The sequence below is a fragment of the Myripristis murdjan genome, chromosome 19, assembly GCF_902150065.1.
Source record: "Myripristis murdjan chromosome 19, fMyrMur1.1, whole genome shotgun sequence".
NCBI lineage: Eukaryota > Metazoa > Chordata > Actinopteri > Holocentriformes > Holocentridae > Myripristis > Myripristis murdjan.
Genome location: NC_043998.1, coordinates 5137049 through 5159349, shown reverse-complemented (window position 1 = coordinate 5159349; position 22301 = coordinate 5137049). Strand labels below are relative to the sequence as shown.

General features: G+C 41.6%; 2 protein-coding genes across 2 annotated transcripts; both read right to left on the bottom strand.

Annotated features, from left to right (window-relative positions):
- Window positions 1-1550: 1550 nt before the first annotated feature.
- slc16a5a (solute carrier family 16 member 5a) lies at window positions 1551-8651 on the bottom strand. The gene is made up of 5 exons (XM_030078600.1): window positions 8537-8651; window positions 7232-7685; window positions 4633-4776; window positions 3596-4438; window positions 1551-2395 (listed from the first exon to the last, which is right to left on the bottom strand). The coding sequence occupies exons 2-5, from the start codon at window positions 7596-7598 to the stop codon at window positions 2124-2126; spliced, it is 1626 nt and encodes a 541-aa protein (XP_029934460.1). The 5' UTR covers window positions 7599-7685; window positions 8537-8651; the 3' UTR covers window positions 1551-2123.
- Window positions 8652-14904: 6253 nt separating this feature from the next.
- Window positions 14905-21752, bottom strand: kctd2 (potassium channel tetramerization domain containing 2). The gene is made up of 6 exons (XM_030078617.1): window positions 21089-21752; window positions 19552-19660; window positions 19183-19274; window positions 18873-18968; window positions 18006-18131; window positions 14905-17864 (listed from the first exon to the last, which is right to left on the bottom strand). Exons 1-6 carry the CDS (start codon window positions 21437-21439, stop codon window positions 17835-17837), a joined length of 804 nt encoding a protein of 267 aa, XP_029934477.1. The 5' UTR covers window positions 21440-21752; the 3' UTR covers window positions 14905-17834.
- Window positions 21753-22301: the final 549 nt, after the last annotated feature.

The following is a 22301-nucleotide window of genomic DNA, read 5'->3' as shown; positions in this document are numbered from 1 at the left end:
GTAATAACTCTGGTTTTAAAATACAGTTTTGTGCTACAAAGATCATTATCCAAACATGCGCTGACTGTACGATATCCTCACAGGGCATCTTCAAGGCTACCACACACAAGTTGCATGTAAAACTCAAGGTAAACTCAGTTGCCAAATAATAACTTTATTTTTGACACTTAAACTGCTGGGCTCCTGGTACTTTTGAGCAGTGTGAAATAATCGTCTTACAAAATGTTTTCGATCTTTGATAGTCTTAAATATTAAATCACCTGCATCAGTCTTCTGTGTCCCTGAAAGGGTTGAGAAACAAAACAAAAAAACATTGCCCTGTGATTGTAGATGTTCCTCTACACATTAATAAGTTAAATGAAAAGGCACTGTTCAGCAGTGGGATGTGAAGCATGCAAAACAGAACCATGTTTAATCACCGCTTATACAATACATAACCCTTTTCTCGCATGTGACAGTGTATGACAGCTCAAATATTACATCTACCTCTGATGATTTCAATCAGCCCACACCCATGAATACTGGCTGTTACACACTCAGCATGTGATGTTTAATATGTTAACAGTAGTCAAGAGAAAGAGCTCTTTTCCTACAGCTGATGTATGGCTTGGCTTGATAAAGCAGGATATCATGATAGATTGTGTGACTACATGTAGAAGATCAGCAGCATATGATATACAGTACAATCACGTTTTAGTTTTAAGTGCACCTGTTTATTTTGGTATGTGGGAACAAGACAAGTGTTCAACTTTCTGGAAACAGTGTGTGCAGATTCTTTGTAACATTTGCATGGTGGCAACCCGACGCCAAACCTGAGCAAACAAAACGTGTTTTACAACTTCCCCATAATTCCAAACGAACACAATTTGTTTTGCAAATACGAAACCTGCCCATCAAACTAAATACGGAACAGATTTCTCACACGCCACACTTTATGAATAAATACAGCATGTTTTACAAAAATGAAATTTGATAAATGACATGACTTTTAGCACAATTATACCACTGGGATTTTCTCACAAATGTCCTAAGTTAGTCTCCTTCCACAACAGCGGGTGGTGCTGTAGCTCACTTTCACCATTTCTTACAGAGATCAAGGATTAACTGAGCTCCACAAATTAATGCGTTATAGAACCATTGCAAACTTGTGCTCACCTAATGTAGCCAATACTTCTAAACACTGGAGTGATTTTAGACCAACTACAAACACAAACTCACCCTTTAGAGGCTCATTTTTAAATTAATACTTGTTCACTGGAAGGAGTATCCTCTAATCTAGTCCATGGATGTACAGGGTGTCCACAAAGTCTCTTTACAATTTAAAAAATCTATTACAAAAGCAATTGATGAGATCTGTTAATCAGATTTGTTCTGTGTACTCAGTGATTATCAGAGTTTTTAATTACATTGGACATCAACGACCTGAAGCAAAAGATCACTGATGCCATTGCCACCATTGATGAGGCTCTGCTACAGCGAACATGGCAAGAAATCCAGTACCATCTTGATGTGCTTTGTGCAACTAATGGTGCCCATATAGAGGTGTATTAAATGAGGCAAAAAAAACTTCAATATCTACTCCTCATTTTGTAATAATTTCCACAGATTTTTCTATTCATTTGCTTTTGTGATAAATTTGTTAAATTGTAAAGAGACTTTATGGACACCCTGTATAGCTGCTCTGGTCTGATTGACCTCCCTGCACAGCCATTTGGGCCTTTTAAATCGACCAAGAGCACCACCTGCTGTTGCTTATGGCTCGTATGCATGCTGTATTTGTGTTATATTAAAAATCTGTGCTGTATTTCTTTGATAGGCACATTGTGTATGTATTGTGCATGAATTGTAGGGCATTTGTAAAACATGTTTTGTTTGTTAGGTTTTGGCACCAAATTAGCTCCACACATTTGTTTTAACCTGTTTGGTGAGGCAGATGTGACAGTTCAGAAAGTTGTGCAGCTTTGATGTGAAAAAAATTGAATTGAATTCTTGCCTACGATTGTATTAACTCTGCCACCTGTCCAATGCACCGAGCAAGTTAACACAAATGTTAGGAATTGTCCGCAGAAACTGTTTGAGCCGAGTGCGATGTGTGTCGACGGCGCCGTACAGCAGCCAGAGGCTCAGAGGCTGGTGATGTACTCAGCCCCACAGTCTGAGCTCTTGTCTTTGTCTCCCTCTGTTGGCACACTGCTGTACTCACACCGTGGGCCTGCGTCCACAGCAGGTCTCGTTGGGTCAGTCAAAGTGGACAACTGAGCCTGCTTTGCCGCCCTCTTGTCCCTTTTGCCCAGCCAGTAAAAGGACACCATGAGGAACAGGGCAGAAGAGACAACGACGACACTGCAGGCCAAGAATACATGGAAGTACTGGCCTGTTCTGTCAATCAGGACTCCTACAAAAACAAAAAATACAATCATCATTCTCAATGGCACCAGTATATATATATGCACTAGTGTAGTATATACCATATTTATACCAGCTTGTATTATATACAGATCACTTCTCTAGATCCATATTTGTGTTAATGTTTAGCCATGTGCATACAAACATATAACTCCTACTTTGCTGTGACTTATAACCACTGTCATTCTGCAGCCATAAAAACAGTCAGATACACATGGGTGAAGCACTCCTGGCATTTGAGAGGGCAATAGCACTGAAACAAGAGAGCCCCTGGCCTTTCCTCATTCTCCTGCCATTAACACCAACTACACAGCCACTCCTCCCCCTCCTGAGCGAGGCATGGACTTGTTCCTGAAACCCGCATTTAACCAGCAAGCCACCTGACTGAGAACATGGTCTTATTTACAGCAACAGCCTGGAGGAGTAGCGGCCAAGCACTCTGTTGCTGCCATTCACTTAGCGCAAGCAGAAATGTGCATTTGCATGAGGCTACAGTGCAGACACACACACACACACACACAACTAGTTTTCTGTGCACTGAATCTGAGCAGCATGGTTTGGTGCTCTGACCACAAGCAAAAAAAAGTGTATGTAGTTTTTGATGGCATTGAATCTTTTCCATGTTCTCCACTTAAGATATTACAAGGTGGAGAAACACAAATAACGGGTGAGAGAGAGGGATGATATGTGACAAAAGTCCCAAGATAGCCACCAGGAAGCTCACAATGTACTGACATGTAATACTGCAGACTGGAATTTAGGTTAACTGCCAAAATTTACTGGCAAAGAAACAACTCTGGCCAAAATATGAATCAAAATATATGAAGGGCAATGAATTCTGTCATTGATTCATGACCTTGCCATTCATGAATGTGGAAGGTCACTACCAAACACAGGTGATTTAGTATGGCTAGACTACATTTTTTTTTTTCATTTATGAGCAGGAGTTTTAACTTACCATTCTCTTAGCCTTTGTCATCAGGTTTCAGTCTAACTTTGCAGAAAAATCTGAAAACTGTGCAGCTCAACTAACTCAACTAAGTGGATTATTTTAACCTCCAGAGCAGCTTGTCTAAATAAAAATGTTTGAACTGCCTTGACCTATACTCTCAGCATCTTTTCCCTCAGACTCTATTCCCCTCATACTCTTCCTCCACTTGAATCCTTGAATCCTTCACTGTTATATTACCTGCCAGTGGAGGCCCAATGAGCAGCGTGACGCTCTCCATGATGGCGAGCAGGCCCAGAGCTGAGGGGAAGCGGCTCATCTCCACAGTATCCATGAAGACAGTGAACATCAGAGACCCCACCACACTCATGGACAGCCCGTAAGTCACCACGTAGCACAGCAATACAGGGAAGCTGGGCCCGATGCAGCAGATACTATTACTAAGCCCGTTGACCAGGAGAGCTCCAGCGAACACATAAACATGTCGGCCTTTGAACCAGGGCAAGTTGAAGAGGATGCCGACAGGTGGCCGCACCACGATGTTGACGATGCCCAGGATGGAGAGCAGCATCGCAGCCTGGCCCTGCTCCATGTTGTGGGCTGTGGCGTAGGGCACCAGATACACCAAAGGCACCACGAACCCAAGCATCATCCAGGCGATGCTTAGAGCATACACTCGGTAACGTGAGTTCTTACAGAACTGGTCAAAAGCCATATGTTTGCTCAGGGCAGCCACCAGGCACCTCCACAATGTCCTGATCCTCCCCTTCAGCTTCCTCCCATTGTCCTCCTCCTGCAGCTTGGGGGGTTCATGGTTCATCAGAGGCTCGCCTCGACGCTTCTGGGATGCGAGCGGCCTCATGACCGCGCCGCACACGCAGCAGTTGAGGAGGATGGCTCCTAAAACTAGAAAGCTTCCCCGCCAACCCAGCTCTGTGTGGAGGTAGTTACCCAGGAAAGGCAGGGTGCACAGGCCCAGGGCGGTGCCTGTGGAGGACATGGCGTTGGCAAATGTACGTCGACGCACAAAGTAGTGTCCAAGTATTGTCACTGCTGGTTGGAAGCTAAAGCAGAAGCCCAGCCCTATAACAAGGACAGGAGACAGTCAATCCCGAGTACATGCTCACAATGGTGCAACATTACAAAACAACTCATAAGTGTTGTATGCTTTTCTGTGCAGCACCTACTTCAGATTTGAGATGCTTTTGGCTTTTACTTCTTTGAATATAACCATGGTAAACAGCTGAAATAATGTATCTCTTTTGAGGGTTTCTAACCTGTAATAATGCCAGCTGTGATGTAGAGTTGGGCGATGGATTGGGTGAACGAACTAGCAGCCATTCCGGCTCCACTCAGGACTCCGCCCAACATGACCGTCGCTCGGCAACCAAATCTCTCCACCAACACACTGCAAAGGGGACCTGTAGATATAATGTAATGCTCTTAGTTAAATACTGTACATACTTGAGCAGAGGACAAAGGCTTACATAGAAGTGGAGAGGTTATTTTCTTAATCCAACACTCATTGCTTAACGGCTGACTGCTGAGTGTGTTCTTTAACACTGGCTGTAGGACCGCTGTGTAGGCACACTTGAGAAAACTCTTGTCACTCAAGCACTTTGTGTTTGTGTGCACAGATAGATATGAGCTTACACTGTGTGCCTGGACTCTTTCTTCTGTGAACTTAAATTGTTATATTTGTTGATCCATGTTTAGTTATTGCCATTTAAGTTCAAGTTCAAGTTTATTTAAAGCTCAATTTCACCGTTTACAGTCTCAAAGAGCTTTACATGCCAGCAAGTTTACAACAAACAAAACAGGATGGCGTCCCCCGACTTAATCCTCATGGCACGCAAGATAAAACTCCCCAAAAACCTGTCATAAAATCAGGTTTAACAGGAACAAAAAGAAAGAAATCTTGAGAAGGACCACTGAGAGAGTCAAACCTTCCATGGCCAGACAGGTGTGCCACAAAATCTTACTGCACTGTGTTTAAACAAAAAACAATTTCTATGCTCCCATTTTTCCATTTCTCATCAATTGTTGATCATAAGCAGTCTATTAAAAAAACACTTTGTAACACTGTTTAAATGTGTAAAACTGCTCAACACTTGGACAGAGAGGAACACGGATGTTAGATGTTTCTGCACAGCCTCTAGCTCCCACATTCAAAAATATGCAAAACCTAAACCCAGTAACTGGTCATGGTACATTAGTAATATTCAAAAATAAAATGGTTATGCAGTCCAAAAGGGACATTCCACTCATTTTAACCAGTAGGCATTGAGTAACAAACTTCCTCTACAATCACCATTTTTGGATCATTCTTTTGATATCTAAACTACGCATATGCAAGAATGCTCATCCCACATTATGGGACAAATGACTATAACATCATTTCCTCATATTGGCATGACATATTAAAGTTTATGTGCATTCTGCTGAATTTTAAATTATTCTGTTTAACCATAACAGCAGGTTGGCGGAAGTAATCTGTTGGTTACATATCTCTCCAGTTCAATCATGAACCATTGTGATTTGGCCTGTGGGCACATGTTAAGACACAGGACTGCATCCATACACACACTTGTAACTTGAGTAACATAAGCCTCTTTTCACAAATAGTTCCTGGTGAATTACTGGGATAACCTCTCAGGCACCACTGGTGATTTACACTTGTCACAACATTTCCACGAGCACTTTTTCACACGGACGCGATGGCAATGCCAGATTAGATGGGGCAAAGGACAATCCAGCAGATGGCGGTAATGCAACATTAAAACTCAGTAGAAGAAGATGGGACAAGGTCAGATGTACCTGTAAGCAACGAGGAGGAAGACGTCTCGTATCATTTTCAGCAACATGGCATCTCTAACTGTTCCACACAGCTGCCTACCACTTTCATCCTCTGTGTAGACTGAGAGCAGCTCCCTTATTTCTCAATCTCTCTTCTTGAAAACTAGAAGAACTTGTATTGCAGTTATCAAACCATTAGGCAAGGGAGCCGTAAACAAAGTCACAAATTCAAATATATCATCAGCAGAGTCTTGTGATTGGCTCGCTCACTCGTCTCTCCTCAGATGCCCTTCCCTGCAGTGTTACTCTATTCATTCACAACGCAGCCTTACAGTTGTTTTCACTGAAATGTTACCAGGTCTTGAGGTGGGAAATTCGTGGTACTGATTCCCCTGAATATGAATCCCTATTACTGAACATTTCAGGGAGAGACTGCATGTGTGAAAGGGGATCTAGATAGTCTCTCTAAATTAAGATGGATTGCCGACGTTGCAACAGTCCCCACTGTTAGTGTATCTAACAATCAGCTGACCTCATCTTAATGTTTACTTTGCACTGGGCAGGATCCAGCATGTGTTTTCTGACCAGTCACCGCAAGGCAGCAAACTTCTAAATGCCTGGCAGGTGATGAATAGAATACATCACATACGGTATTAGAAAGACTATCAAATCAGATTAATATACTCTTTCAGAGCCCGCCCTATTTCAACAGTTCATACATGTTATGTAATGTTCTGAATCATGACTTGTACAATAAGGAAGTTCAGCTGACATAATTTTCTACAGAGATAGGCTAGTCACTTGTGGAAATTCTTGAGGGCTTGTGCAAGCACAAACAACAATGAGAGCACAGTGATCCTCTGACTGCCAGTTTTCTTTATCCAAGAGGCATAGGGAAAATTTCTAATAATTAACTAATGAACAAAATAAACAGCCCTAATTATCTGATATGATTTAGACTGACACTATAGCTAATGTGAAATACAAACTGAACCTATTATACCAGTTTGCCAGAGTTTCTAGTAGATGAAACATCACTCTGAGTTCACTTAACACAGATTACTTTAGATTTCTTTTTACCTCCAGCGTGAAGCACTGACGTCATGATAGAAGGCACCCAGGAGGTCTCGCTGTTGCTGGCATGAAACTCATTCTGCAAGTCTGTGTAGAAGATTCCTATGCAGGAGGGGAAAGCGAGGGTCAAAGCCAGGACCATGATGGTGGCAACCAGCACCACCCAGCCCCAACCCCCATCCGGGGCTGTGACTGCCCCTGGCGCTGGCATGGCGTCTCGGGGGTCATGGCCCTTTCCCCCCTCTTCACAGTCATAGTCCACGGCCTCCCCGAGTTTCTCATGATCCACACCGTTTTCCCCCTTTGGTGCCTTGGTGGTCTCCATGCGGAGGCAGCAATCACTTGCCCCTCTGTTTCCATTCCTCTGGGTCATTTTCTGCTGAGCGGCTCAGGCAATGCTCCTGTGTTATCTCTCCAGGATGCACAGCTTCTGATATCACCCATGTCACTGTAAGCCCTCCTATGGCCAAAAAAAAAAACAAACAATTAGTCAATGGTTCTTCCAATTGTGGTGCCTGTACAATTCCAAGTCATTTTCTCATGCGGACACGCACAGGGCTTGATATGTCTGAAATGCCTTGTGGAGTAACGGAAGTAGTTTCACCAGAGGAGGAGGTTCAAGTCAGTCTGTTATTTCAGCAAGGCGACGAGGGAGGGAGAATTTGGCTGCTATGAAACTTGCATACACTTGAGAAAACCCTGGAATGAATGGCCCTCTGTACAAATGTTCCAGCATGATTTCCCCCATAATTTCTGCAGGACTCGGAGCCGTTCGCAACAGGGACACCAACACTGTGAGGGGATGAGACTGCTGACTGATTTCCTCTTGCTTAGCCATGCCTGATGGTGAAATCCGTCTCAGCATAAAAAACAAATGAAAAACCACCCTGAGCATTTAGCCTTGAAAATATATCGTTTCCCCCCACATTTCCATATTCATACCCTAGGTTAAAATGTCACCTAATATGAGATGTTTATGGACTAGGTCGATCTGCTATTTGAGCTCATTTAAACGCAGAAACACCCTCATATTGGACATATACGCTACAGGCCGGTGATTACTAACTTCCTATTACATAAATGTATAACGAGCGCACGGACACATCTTTACAAGCCAGCTGATTATGGTTGTACACAAGACTTTAATTAAAATCTGTTTATTACCATCAGACAGTGGTGTTCTCGGGGTCGGACAGCTGAATAACACATATCAAACATCACTGGCTTGACAAATTCGACGCGAAAAGGAGGCGATTTTAACCAATAATGCGATGCGATATTTCATGGATCAGCAGGTAAAAATAGCCTTACCTCGGCGTTGACTCCTGTTAATTATAATGTGCGTGGATCCCTCCCAGGCGTGTCTTTCCCCGATGTCTCCCAAACAGGCAGCTGGGATTCCCAGCCATGTCTGGTTGTGCTCACGGTGGGAGGAGACAAGCGCGGTGAGACTTGGTGGGATGTGGGCCATGCAGGCCTGCGAGAGGCGCTGGGAGGGCCTGCGCCTCTGCATCATGTGTCACCACCACCAACACACACACCACCACCACCACCACCACCACCACCACCACACACACACCACCACCACCACCCTGCAACTGATCCTGAGTGGGCCCGTTTAGGATCCTCATAATTTCAAACACATTTAAAATTTAACAGTCCCCTTCAGAACAGTGGACACAGAGTTAATTGTCTTGAGTAGCCTGAATTTTAAACTGTGGGAGCTTTTCAGTGTTACAAACTATAAAGTGTCACTACATGCTGTCAAGGTGCTGATCCTGATTGCAGGAGTTGTCCAAGTTGCTCCATATTTGACTCCTCCTCATTATACTGTTAGGCCCCGATTCTTCTGTTGAATGCCCAAGGACAGACCGGAGTCAATCTTCAGCTCTCAGATATTTATTTGGTCACATGTAAAGCAAAGCAGCGCTGGTCTCAGTGTGACAGAGCTCTCGCAGGATCTCAGTCAGAAAGCGCCTCGATATCAGGAAATGATACACATTTATGTTCTTGGGCTTGGGCCTGCCCCGTACATAGGTTGGACTTTAAACGCAACCGAGAATAATTGGCCAGTTACCGGACATGGACAGGCCAACCACTGTCCATGCCTTGATCTCGGAATGTGTGATGCTATGTGTATGTATGTTGATTGGGCGTGTATCTAATGCAATAGACCTAACAAATAAGATAGAGAAAATATGTCTGGTTCCAGCTTTGTTTACCTTCTGCTAACAGTCAAGCTGTTCTGAATAACACAAGAAGCATTGAACTTTAACATGCATTGAATACTGCAAGAGACATGAACTATAAGGCCAATTATAACAATACCATCATCCATACTCCTAGTTATTGTAAAAAGCCCACCTGCCCACTCAAATCACAACTGTACTGAGAAGACAGAGAGAACAAGCTTTTCCTTTAATGTTAAAATATTATTATCTTTTAAAAAAAAAAAAAAAAAAAAAAAATCAGCAATAGGACTACAGTATGTGGTTTCTTCGATTGCAGGTGAGTATACATGCACACGTGGCATAGTGATGAGAAAAATCCCACACAACGGGGTGTCTGGGATTTTTGTCATCACTACATCCAGACTGCAAGCATGTTTATTTTCAACACTCCAACCCTGCAGAAAACTATGGACAAACAAAGATGTTTTTCAAATATTTGTTTGATTTTTATACCAGCATTGGGTCTGAAAATACAGACGATGTAATGATGTGCACTGTATGTGATTGTTTCTTTTTTTAAAAAAAAAAAAAAATAATAATAAAACCTCTTCATTTTTTATTCTTAGAATAATAGTTGTTGACAAACGGGGCAGGTGCGGGACTGGGGCCAGGGTCCATATCAATGGTGGGGCCCCTCACCTTGTAAACTTTACGGCCCTGTGTGCCATAGTGGGGGACAAAATGTGTGTGGTGCTACTGTGCAGACTCCTCACGAATGTGGAGTAGGGAGAAAAACTGATAAAGATAAAGGAGACGCCAAACAGAAACTTTGTAACTGTAATGTAACCACCATGAAACAGTCATAAATTAACATTGTATTTCTCTGATTCACTGCTTTGTTCTCGCTCCTGCCGCTCCCTCTCTTCATTAGCTCGCTCGACCAGTACTGCTCTCTCTCTCTCGTTAGTGCTCTCAGCTCACTCATGCTCTCTCTCTTCTTCTCTTGTCTTTTTTAAAGTGAGTAAAAAAGTCTAATTTTATTTTTATCATTATCAAATGAAGAGAAATGTCCTCCCCTCCCTCCCTTGATTGGCCACTGCAGCGTTTCGTCAGGTTGTGTCCCAACAAAAATTAATTCCAGTTCAATTTCTCACCAGTTGGCCACCATTTTTTTTTGCTGAATCCCATGAGGTACACACTCCTGCATCCTAAACACACTACCTCCGTTCAAATAAATGAGAGGTCTGGCTTTTTTCCTGCGTTGCTAGAAAGTTCTTGCATTCAGAAAGTTAATTAGTTAATAAGTGGTTCATGAATAATTCAGAGTAAAGTGCTATATTATACATAATGATTAAGTTACTTAAGAACAGATTGTTTCTGAGATCTGATCTTTTTTGCTTTGCTTAGCATCTAATAAATTTGTAACCTAGTTCCCTGTTGGTGGAATCTTCCATATTGTTTTTGGCCTACCACATGACATTTAATGAATCATGACAGTGGTGTGAGACAGCTCAGTGGGGAAAAAAAACTCATAAAATCTGACGTGAGTGTTCACACAGCAACACATCAACAGGAATCATATACGTATTTGATTACACGCTTCTCATATGCCTCTCCTCTCTGGCTACCAGTGCAAGCCACAACTGATTTAAGGTTCTTCTTTCAACTTATAACCCCTTGCGTGACCTTGCACTTCCTCACCTGAGCTAATTAAACCATATACACCGGCGCGCCCTCTCGATGCTGGTCTCCTGGTCATTTCTTCAGTCAACAAAAAAAAAACAAACAAACAGTTGGCTGCAGAGTGTTTGCCTACCGTGCCGCTTATCTCTGGAATGGCCTCCCATTACATGTTAAAGAAGCAGGTTCAGTTTAAATCTGCAAATCAAGACTGAAAACCTCCCTTTATTGACTTCATTACAGCCTACCGTGGAACTTGGTCGGGTTGCTTTTTGTATGTTTTAGCTATGTTTTTTAATTATATAGTATATTGATGTTTTTAATGTTGTTTCATTTCAATTTTCATTATTCAATTTGCTGCGTGTTTTGTCCTGTGTATTCTGTTTAATTGTAAAGTATATTGGGACTATGCTGCATGGTGAATCTGCACTTTAAATAAAATTGGTTGATGGATCTAATGGACTACATATTAAAGTGGCCTGAATCAGAATTGAAAAGTCAGACTGTGTAGTTTTCTACTGTTCACTAGCATAAAAAAATGAGATGTGTGTCATGTTTGAAAAAAAAAAAAAAAAAAAAAAAAATCAGATCTAGGCCACTTTTTCCTGGCAGTCTGGACATACCCTTTTGATTCCATGTCACTGTACTAGCATCTGATTATTAGTTCCTGCATGTCTGTGGATTGGCATCATGACCACTTATTTAAAGGTGCCCAAAGCAAAATTTCCAAGGGTCAGTTGAGCAGAAGAGCCTTTAAACTCAGCTGACAAAAAACAAGCATGTAACCCGATGGCTTGGTCTACATGGTTCTCATTGTCGGACCCAAACTCACTGATAGATTACTGCTTTTTGTCAGTCTGCACATCCTCAATGTTGCATGTAGAGCACCTTAAATGCATCGTTGCTGATTAACTGCAGGGAACATGTAAAGCTCTTTGTCTTTATCTTTATCTTTATGTTCCTTGATCAACAGTGAATGAGCTTTGAAATGGCACCTAACCAGTAACAAATCATTACTTCCTCATAATGTCCATATTGGTTTCCATTTTTGTGTCCAATCAAATAATGCATCATTATTAAGGGACACAAAATTATAGGCACTGGTAAGATATCATGAGGTAATGTTTTTCCAGTGATAAATCAGAACTGATGTGTCAGTCAGGCAGGGTGCTGCAGTGCCCACATCGCGGGGGCATTAAAATGGCAAATGATGGAAAGGTAATCATAAAGTGATGATGCATTAACAGTAACCACTGATGCACTTCTTTACTTGAGGGAACACAAATCAGTAACTAATTAGGAAGTGATGATTTGTCGTTGGCTAAGTGCCAATCGGCACCTTATTCAGAGTTAGTCAAAACTGATGATGCTGATTCACAGATGTGAACTCCTTTTTAGATTCATAAACACGGCGTCTGAGAGTCTGTTCTTTAGGATATTACCATTTACAAATTAGTACTTTATTCAGAGTTACTCAGGATACACTACTCTGTCTCTTTAGTTATTGACCTCTTATTACTTGCTTATAGTCCAAACTATTATTATATCCTAACTACTATTATTATTTATTATCCTAACTACCTAGGAAAAGCAATCCACACTGCAAAAACTCAAAATCGTACCAAGATTATTTGTCTTATTTCAAGTCAAAAATGTCTTATTCCTAGTCAAAATATCTCATTACACTTAAAATAAGACATGATCACCTCAGAAGTAACTTGTTTTAAGACAATTGTCTCTTGTTTCAAGTGAAAATTTGCTTGAAACAAGTGAAAATTTGCTTGTTTCATTGGCAAAATTTGTTTCTTGTTTCTAGCCAATTTTCACTTATTTCAAGTGAATTTTCACTTTTTCCAATGGCAAATTTTGCCAATGAAACAAGCAAATTTTCACTTGTTTCAAGTGAATTTTCACTTGAAACAAGTGAAAATTGTCTAAAAACAATTTACTTCTGAGGTGATCATGTCTTATTTTAAGTGTAATGAGATATTTTGACTAGAAATAAGGCATTTTTGACTTGAAATAAGACAAATAATCTTGGTAAGATTTTGCGTTTTTGCAGTGCACTGTCATTTTATAACTTATGATGATATATTTATTTACCTTTTTAGATTTGTCAACCTAAAAAGGTAAATAAATATTAGTGGGTTACTATGTTCCTGATTATATATAAATATATTAGAACAAGTTAGCACAAGCCGTAAAGGCGCACATCTGGCAAAGTTGATGATGCCACTCCTTTGTTTCCTTCATTACGTTGGAAAACTTTGACAATAAGTTGAACGTGTGTCACTGGCCAACATTTCCAGTTTGTTATTCCACTGTAAGGAGAGGCATTACGCATTATTCTGCTGACTATACAGCTTAAACAAACAGTCGGTGAGTCACACTTTAAAACACAGACACATTTTATGATTAAAAACCAGACTGGGTTTTGTTAAAACTGTTACATTTAAAGAAACAGCATCGGTAGACAAAATTAAACAATACAAAATAAATAAAAGTGAAAGAACAATCAGACAAAAATGTTTTGTCAGCTTCCAAACAGTTCTCCACAGTCTCCATCGACAATATATGACATCAATACTGTTGATAAATGAACACACTCAAAGTAACTGTTAATAGATGACATTTTCAATACATCTAAATGAGTGTACAAGTGTGTATGTCCACAAATGCATGCAGTTGTTTACAGATCAACCGGCAAATTGAGCCATGAATCAAAAAAATCTTCTTTTGTGTTTTGTGTGTGGACCTGTGGGTTGAGTAAATGCTCTATCCAGGGTAGGGGTCTGCAGTCGGACTTAGATTGGCTGGTTAAATTTGGTTAATTCAAGTTCAAAGCTAGCTATTCTTTATCTACTGTTAAGTTAAATCGACATGACAAGATACAAAAAACATAGAAACAGAACGTGATTAGAGGATGTCTAGTTGTAGACCAACTGTTCCACACAACAAATCTATGCCTACCACAGAGCCATGCCTTCCCTCTGCTCTCCCACCATGCATCACATACACTTTGCACTAACACAGAGGTCAGACAAATTCCAGTACACAACATCATAATCTCTAGAACAATGCATGCTCTCATGTTTTCACGTGCCAAAACGAGAGATTTTTTTTTTTATCATTATTATAATTTTTTGCAGATTTGTTAACATTGCACATATCTGTAGACTATCTAGTGCAGGTGACAGTACAAAAAATGAAAAGTACTTTTTTTTTTTTTCCTTGTTAAAAAAAACAAATCTTAAGGTAATCACACTGCAAGGTTCGACTGGGTCATCAAAGGAAGGTCAAATTGGGTTCACAAAGGTGACAAATAAGTGCTTTGAAAGTTGATTAAATACATCTAAAAAAAAATGGGATTGTTGCGTCGAAACAAACATGCAACTCGAGGAAAAAAAGAAGAAAATGGAGGTGAGTTAAGCAGTCGCCACCTTTTACCCCAAAAAAAGTGCACTGCTGGATTGTTACTAAGATAAAAGCAGAGGAAGGAAAACTGCTTTGACTACTCTTTCTGCTGTCAACTCCTTCCTGCCTCTCCCATTTGGTAGTGCTGTCAGCGACAACAAAACGTGTCTGAAAGGACCAGCCGCAGAGAAATACAAACAAAACCATGAATCTCCAAGAGTGTAAGGGATTGTGGGTGGAGTTAGTTCAATAGTATTGGCACAAAGGAAGCAGGAGGTAAGCCTAAGAAAGTTCCAGATAGTAAGTATGCATAACAAAACAAATAATCATGGGAGAAAAGTAGACTTGTTTGGCGTGCCTCTCACTGAAACACTGACAACAAAAACCAAGCTAAGGACTGCATTATATATTATACCTCAGGTGTCTCCTGGCTTTTTTTTTAAGGTATGAGAGGCACCTCATGATAGAAGGGAGAACAACTGTGCACGACACAGGTCAAAGGCACAACACTGGACACAGACGAGGGGAAACAGAACACCCGAGGTGCTTCGAAAAGGCCCAGAGAGAGCAAACGGGGGGGAGGAGGGGGTTGAAGGACCCCTCAGTGACACATTTGGGCATTTTTAGCAGCGCAGAGTCTGCTCACATCTCAGAATAATAGAACTGCACAACACACACTCAAGAGGAAAAAGAAAAAGTCACATCAACAGAGTTGGAGCTCTGAAGCCTTACTTGACCGCGGTCAGGGAGCATGACAACAGCAAAGGTACAGGATTTTTTTTTTCTTCATTAAAATGCATTCTTCTTGTTCATGCTGATATAACATAATTGCACCAAATATATTATTTTTTTGTACAAAGGATGGTGTATCAAAGTGTTCAACACCGGTGAGGGGTGCTGGGTGATATCACACAAAGATCGGATCCCCCTTGTAGGGACCGAATGACTTGAAATACACAGTCAGAATGAGAGAACGGGTTCAATCTGTCAGAAATTGCACGATGGATAACAGCAAGATGTTTAAATTCTCCATCTGATATGTGTAATATGGCTCAAACTTCACATTAAGTTGCTTTTATGCCCGTCTAACCAACAAGGCTGCAATTACAAAAGTAACAACATTTCATTCTCATCTTCTTTGTCAAGTCATATTTTAGTAAGGTGTAGTGGTTACATAACTCTATTGCTGAGACAGGTTCATTGTTTTGGTCAATGCACATACAGAATTGAGACGGATACATTTTTAATTGTATAAAAATCACTGAATGCTCCTGCAAATCAAATCATTTGAAAACAAATGATGTGCGTTGGTCCAACGTTGTTACAAGCATAACAACAGCGCTATCTTGTCGAGAAAAAAGCAACTTAATGTCAAGTGTTAACAGAGAAATACACTTTAGACAAGTTGGTACCCATCTGTTGGCACAGAAAAAAAAAAAAAAAACTTCACATAGCATCTGAAATAAAGGCTTCCCTCTTCTTTTTTTTTTTTTTTTTTTTTTTAAATTTCCCACTAAAGCTCAGAAAGCTGAAGACACTTCCCATCTGGCAAGTTCACTTATGTAAATATCTGTGATAATGTAGGCTCAGCTATTTCAGGGCATGAAGCGTGAGGAGTACATTTCAGCTTGCGCCACAGTTGCTACACGTGCTGCAAAATGTAAGACAACACAGTCATTTTGGGTGTGTGGTTTTTCAGTTCGGGATTTGCAACAGAGGCAGCTGCAGAGTGAGTGAAAATTGGCATGAGAGTAAGACAAGGCCAGGGGGAGAAGGGTGCTTCAGGTTTTGAGGCAGCATACAGGCTGGCCATGCTCCAACGACTTCCCAACAGCAACACATGGCCATCTCTTCCAACCCAGCAATAAGCTTTCTCCGTTTTTTTTTTTTCACCTCTAATTACAATTTTAAGGTATGCAAGAGATCAAAGTATGATATTTAAGAGAGAAAAAAAATGAACTGCTTCTGAAGGTTTCTGAGGAACACTACAGAAAACGTGCAGCTGAAAAAATGTGAGTAATTCTGATATTTCAGACATGGATAGAAAGCAGAGAGGCACTGCATACACAAACTCACACCCTTGTCACTGGGTGGGAAACCCTCAGGAAAACTGGTTATGAAGATTAATATTTTCCCCTCATTTAAATAGAATTACTCACCATAATACACAAATATATGACAACTATGATACAGAAATCAATAATTACACCGTTTGCATTCAATTTTTCATATAGTTTCATCATGTAGCCTATATAGATTTATATAGATTCCTCACATGCCTTGACAAATTGTACACAGTTGTACTGTAGTTTAGTCTTTTGAGTCATTTGTTTTCTTTTGCGCTGAAATCTCTTAGTTACAGCTGTGGGAAAAAAAAAAAAAAAAAACAGAATAAGTTGTGTCCTCCCTGTTAGACCAAATCAAGCCGGAGGGGAGCGGGAGGAGCGAGACACTGCGTGATTTCCAGCACTGGTCGCCGCGGTGGCACCAAGGCGCGGCATCTGTAAGACAAAAAAGTGTGTCGCTCGCTTGTCCTCTGCAAGAGAGTGGAGAGCGGACTGTGCCGGGCCGGGCTCCGACAGAGCGGATCGAACTCTGTGTCACGCTGCCCTGGGACTCCTCTGTCTCGTCGCCGCCTCTGGACTTCCTGTCTTACTAAAGCTCGGGGTGTCGTGCTGCCTGCGACCCGCCTCAGCCGCCAGCCAAGGAGGGCCGGGCGGGCGCAGGGGGAGAGGGAGGTGGGAGGGCGGACGCTCGCCCCGTTAAGTGAATTTTCCAGGGAAAGCAGGAGGCTCAGTCAGTGTAGTTGTCTTCATTCTTTTATGTCCTTTGAGAGTCCTGAGGAGATAAGTCACAGATTTCTGTCGACACAGCCAAACACACAAGGAAGAGGAAGTGTCCTGTCTGTTAATGGTGTGATGATGATGATGATAATGATGATAACGAAGATGATGATGATTTAGCTCTGTGCCGGGGGAGCCATCCTCTGACAACAACGCGCTGCCTAAAATCACTGTGATAATGACCCTCGAAAGCCCTTTCGCAAATGACAACCACTATGAGCATCCGAGCTCTGGCGATCTCCCTTAACCTCCCCGCTAAATGTTCCGCAGCCGACGATGAAGGGGAGGAAATGAGAATGCGGGTCGGGGTGGTGTTGCAGCACTGTAGGGGAGGGGGCGTGGCAGAGCCCCCACTGTGGAAAGGCACACCAGAGGAAGGGGGTGATGGCGGGAAGGGGATGAAGTCATGGACCATGGCCGGAACTGGAGAAAATGTCATGTGCTGTTGTTTGTTTTGTTTAGATAAAGTGTTATTTAGCTCAGGATCGGCGGTTTGTCTCCTCACATCCGCGAGCCTCTCTCTTGAAGGATCTGCAAGGGCAGAGGGAAAACTCGGTCAGACGGGGCGCGATCAGTGCAGAGATCTCTAATGTTTAACGAGGGAACTGGATTTGCTGCTGTTTTCACGCTGGAGGGAGCAAATGAAAGCGAGTCACGTTGCAGATCACTCACCTTGGCCTTCTCGGTTGGCTCGATGACGATGCCGTTGGTGGAGTTGTTGAGCTCGCGGGAAACTACGCATAGAAACTCCGCCTGGTCCTCATTGCCATAGTTATATGACGAGCCAATACTGATGAGCTGAAGGGGGCAGACAAGAAAAGATGAAAGAGATAGATTGAAGGCTGAGCAATTAATCCAAATATTACTGAAACGGCAGTATGGCCAAGAGCAATATCCAAATCACAGGAGCTGCAATGTTTTGATAAAGGTAAAATGCGTGATAAAATATCACTTTACATGAGGAAAAAAAAGTCACATTGTCATCAGTTTAAGTTTTTTAGTAAAAAAGAACTTCACGATGCAAAAATTAACATTCCCACTAAAACCATGAATCATATCACAATCACATTATCTGTCAAAATAAATGCAGTATGATTTTTTTGCTATATTGTTCAGCCCTAAATGGAATAGTAAGGATGAGGTGTATGAAATTCTGTCATTTTTCTATGAATTTCCTTGCTGAGAGGTTTTCTATAACCTAAAATGCACTCTCTTTGAGGGACAACTATTTGGTTGACAAATGCTCCAAAAAGCATACACAGAAAAACAGACACTGATTAAATTTTAATTTGGTTTAAACTGATATTTTTTTTGCAATTCTCTGCTATTTCAGGTCATAACTGAGGCATTTATTACCTTACCAATCTTTTCCTCTCTGAAATGGACATCAATACATTTCATATTACAGGAATTTCTTCATCTATGAGAGCCCTGCATTAGGCAGATCTCCAAACTGCAGCTCAAAATAGTGTTGCTGAAACAACTAAGGCCTGAACCTAAAATATCATTTTTTTTAAAAAAGAGGTCCTTTTTCTGCACCTGCTCAAACTTCCAGCCATCCGACATGGTTGAGACCATCTGTGTGAGTTCCTCCTCTTGGCACTGCAGTACTCGATACACATGCTTCACAGGGCCCTGAGGGACACGACAAATGCACACACACAGAATGTTACTAAGGAGACACGGTATCAGTGATTTGCACACAAACACATGGTCATTTTTTGCCTGTCCAAAAAAATGTACTCTGGTTACATTTGCAATTGCTAAACCCCGGTAAACATATTCATCCACTGATCCTGCTTCCATTCAGCTGGCCTATCCCGATCGTTTTGGTTTCCCATACATATACCTGAGACGTCCGATTCTCATTGTCTCGTATCCTCTCCTTAACCAGCCTCACCAGTGAAGCTATGTTGTAGAACTCGGCTTCCTCGAGGACACCTGGCACAAAAAACGGAACAACAAATGGCTTGTGCACTTCACTGTTTTCCGAAATCTGTAGTCTGAACACGGTAATATGCAGTTTACCAACTGCTGCCACTCAGCTAGATGTTTTCTGAAATCTACAGTATTGCATGCTGAGAAATGTTATGTTTCAACCTGAAAGTTAAAATGCAACATGTTTACAGAACAGCAGCATTTTACATAGATTTCTCCCTTTTGATTAGAGTGTTTGAAATTCAGTCAAGGCTAAAAAGGTGGAAAATTTGTTTTTTACCCTCCTCTGCCAGGTTCTTATCCATGATGAGCTTTCCATGCCGAAGGTAATTCAGGATGGGGCCAAAGTATGTGGGGTCCCTGTCAATCAGGTAAGCTCCTGTCTCGTCCTGTAAGAAACATAACAAGAGTTGCTACATATGAGGACTAGTTTGTCTTCATTGTTTTGCTGTTGCTCTGATCACTGTGGAATCAAATAACGTTGAGAAAATTACAGTGAATGTTGGCATCACTGATTAAGTCCTAAGGTATAGCACCGTCAAAATATAATTTGCTACCAAAATGTTAAAACATGCTTCTGATCAACAAATTTATGGGAACAAGTGGAGCAATAACGTCACTAACAAAATAATGATTTTTGATTAGAGTTAATAATGTCATTTAAATTGATTAGAGCTATTAATTGCCCACTCAGCACCCATTGCACTCCTGTCATGGTTGCGGTTGAGTTTGTTTCAGCACCTTTTACTCTCTCTCTCTTTATTCACTGTCTAGCTCGCTCGACCACCGCTGCTGTCTCTCTCTCACACTCGCTCTCAGAGGCGCAATACGGAGGACCATCATTTCTTTCAGCATCTGGCTCGCTCGTTTTTGTGTCCTACTGTGGCCATGTTTGCTCCGATTGTGGGTGAAAAAAAATCTAGTACATGTGTTATGTTTTTGGGCAAGTTTACATACTGCTAACAAGGAAGTCAACAAAATACAGAGCAGACGCATGGGAAAAGCATGTTACATAGTGTTAGACCATGGCGTGATGCTTTACGACTGTAAAAATGAGAGCAGCCGAAAACAGCCATTGCTGTTTCATACGTCAGCAGACGATTTGCCTAATCTTGGTGGGTGAGAAGGACAGAGAGAGTACGATACCTTTAGTAGTAACTTTAAATTCTGCTATTTTAATTTGTGCTCTTTTTGAAAGCCATATGACCTCTGACTTGCGAGCCAACAGCAGTGATGCAATAAAGTGAAACAGAGAGAGAGAACTAAAAAAAAAAAACACAATTTGAGAGTTTCACAATATATTGTCTTACTGTGCTGTATTACATTTGAATCTTATAATGAATTAATTTGTAATTTGAAAAGCGTTTCACGGTACAATTGGCTGCTGAGTCTCTCCCATGTGTTGCTCAGCACTTAGGGTAGCCTGTAGCCTGGAAAAGGAAAGATACACCTGGAGGAGATCTACACTCTTCTACTTCTTACATGCTATGGTGCAGGTCAGGTGTATGTAATTTTATTTTCTATAAGATACGGGCATGTAAATCCTTTTGAGACTGTAAATGTGACTAAAGGCACTAAATAAACTAGAACTGGAACATAGCATTTGCTTGACAAAGAGCACACAGACACACACACTGGTCCTGAATGCTCTCTTTGCATCATTTCTTAGACATTAATAGATTTCTGGTGATGTTTGCATCATATTTACCCTGAATTATGATGACTAAATTTTTTACAGGGGAAAAAATTGACTCATGTTAAGGTGTGACAAGTGATGTGACGCCCATTATGGCAACATCCCAGACATTATTACTCACTTTGTCCGAGTCCAAATCGGGATCTTCTTGACATAGTCTGTACAGGAACGACTTGGGGTCCCTGCACAGGGTCTGTTTGGTTGTGATGAAGTAGGTGCCGCCGACGTTGAGGCGGACCCAGCGGGAGCCCGGCTTGTCCGCGGGTTCAGACGGCGAGCTGGGGTTGCTCTTCATCGGGAAGCCGAACACCGACCGGCCGCTGTTGTTCGACATCCCGGGACTGGGCAGGCTGCTCCGCGGGGGAACCATGAGAGTGGGCGACGCCAGCCGCACAGACCCCCGGACATCACGGTGCTCGGTCTGCTCTATAGTGCTAGTGCCGCTCGGCTCCACGACATGCAGTTCAGCCATATTTCCTTCGTCTAAAACCACAACCGCACGATTAGCTACACTGCAGGGCAACAATTTCTCTCTCTCACCCGTTTTGTAAACAGAGCAGGGCTATTTTTCTTCGATAAGGTGGCTGGCATTAGGGCGTTGCTGCACACACTCGACCGCCTCCAACGTTACCTCCAACGCCGAGGGTGAACACACAGATGTTACTGAGGATGGCCGCACGACGTTTGCAGCATCGCCTTTAATCTTTTCTCCCTAAGACAAATTGCTCATTCTTGTTTATTCAAACGTTAATCAGAAAAAGGCAATTCTTCCGGGTTGTAACGTGATTACTGTTTACTTCCGTTGTGTCACTGGTTTTCAAAATAAGAGCGTGCCCAAACAATGGGAACTTTTGTTTCTGCTTTACATCTAGCAACTCATTGGCATGTTTTACTTAGAATATCAGTAAAGTATGATTAAAATAATATCCCATCCTTTAATTTATTCGGAAACACCTTTTGAGGCTACTAGTACAATTACAAGGCTACTACTGATACTGTTATTACTGCTACTGCTCACAGGCCTAATAATAATATGCAATATCTACATATACACACATGACGCCATTGTCAAAGGAAATCCCTCGTGAATATTTAATTTCATTTTACAATAATCAGTTGATTAAGCTGACATTTCGTCACTTCCAACATTACAAGCAACCAAAATTAAGGAATCCTTTAGTGTTCATGTTTAATAGAAAAGTAAGTAAGAAATCAGAGCAAGGTATATAAACAATTGGAACAGGAGCATGCAACTAGAGAGAGAAAATTGGTAATTGTCAGATGTAGAAAAATCATGGTTTCATAGGATGTAGAAATTAAAAATTCCAGGCAAA

What these genes read in the sequence shown, in the direction of transcription:
- slc16a5a (XM_030078600.1), bottom strand. Translation starts at nt 7,598, where the DNA reads ATGACCCAGAGGAATGGAAACAGAGGGGCAAGTGATTGCTGCCTCCGC. An exon ending in GTCAGTGCTTCACGCTGGAG is followed by an intron (nt 4,777 to 7,231) that starts GTAAAAAGAAAT and finishes TTATATCTACAG; the next exon opens with GTCCCCTTTGCAGTGTGTTG. An exon ending in CATTGGGCCTCCACTGGCAG is followed by an intron (nt 2,396 to 3,595) that starts GTAATATAACAG and finishes TTGTTTTTGTAG; the next exon opens with GAGTCCTGATTGACAGAACA.
- kctd2 (XM_030078617.1), bottom strand. Translation starts at nt 21,439, where the DNA reads ATGGCTGAACTGCATGTCGTGGAGCCGAGCGGCACTAGCACTATAGAG. An exon ending in CCGATTTGGACTCGGACAAA is followed by an intron (nt 19,661 to 21,088) that starts GTGAGTAATAAT and finishes TGTTTCTTACAG; the next exon opens with GACGAGACAGGAGCTTACCT. An exon ending in TAAGAACCTGGCAGAGGAGG is followed by an intron (nt 19,275 to 19,551) that starts GTAAAAAACAAA and finishes TTTTTGTGCCAG; the next exon opens with GTGTCCTCGAGGAAGCCGAG.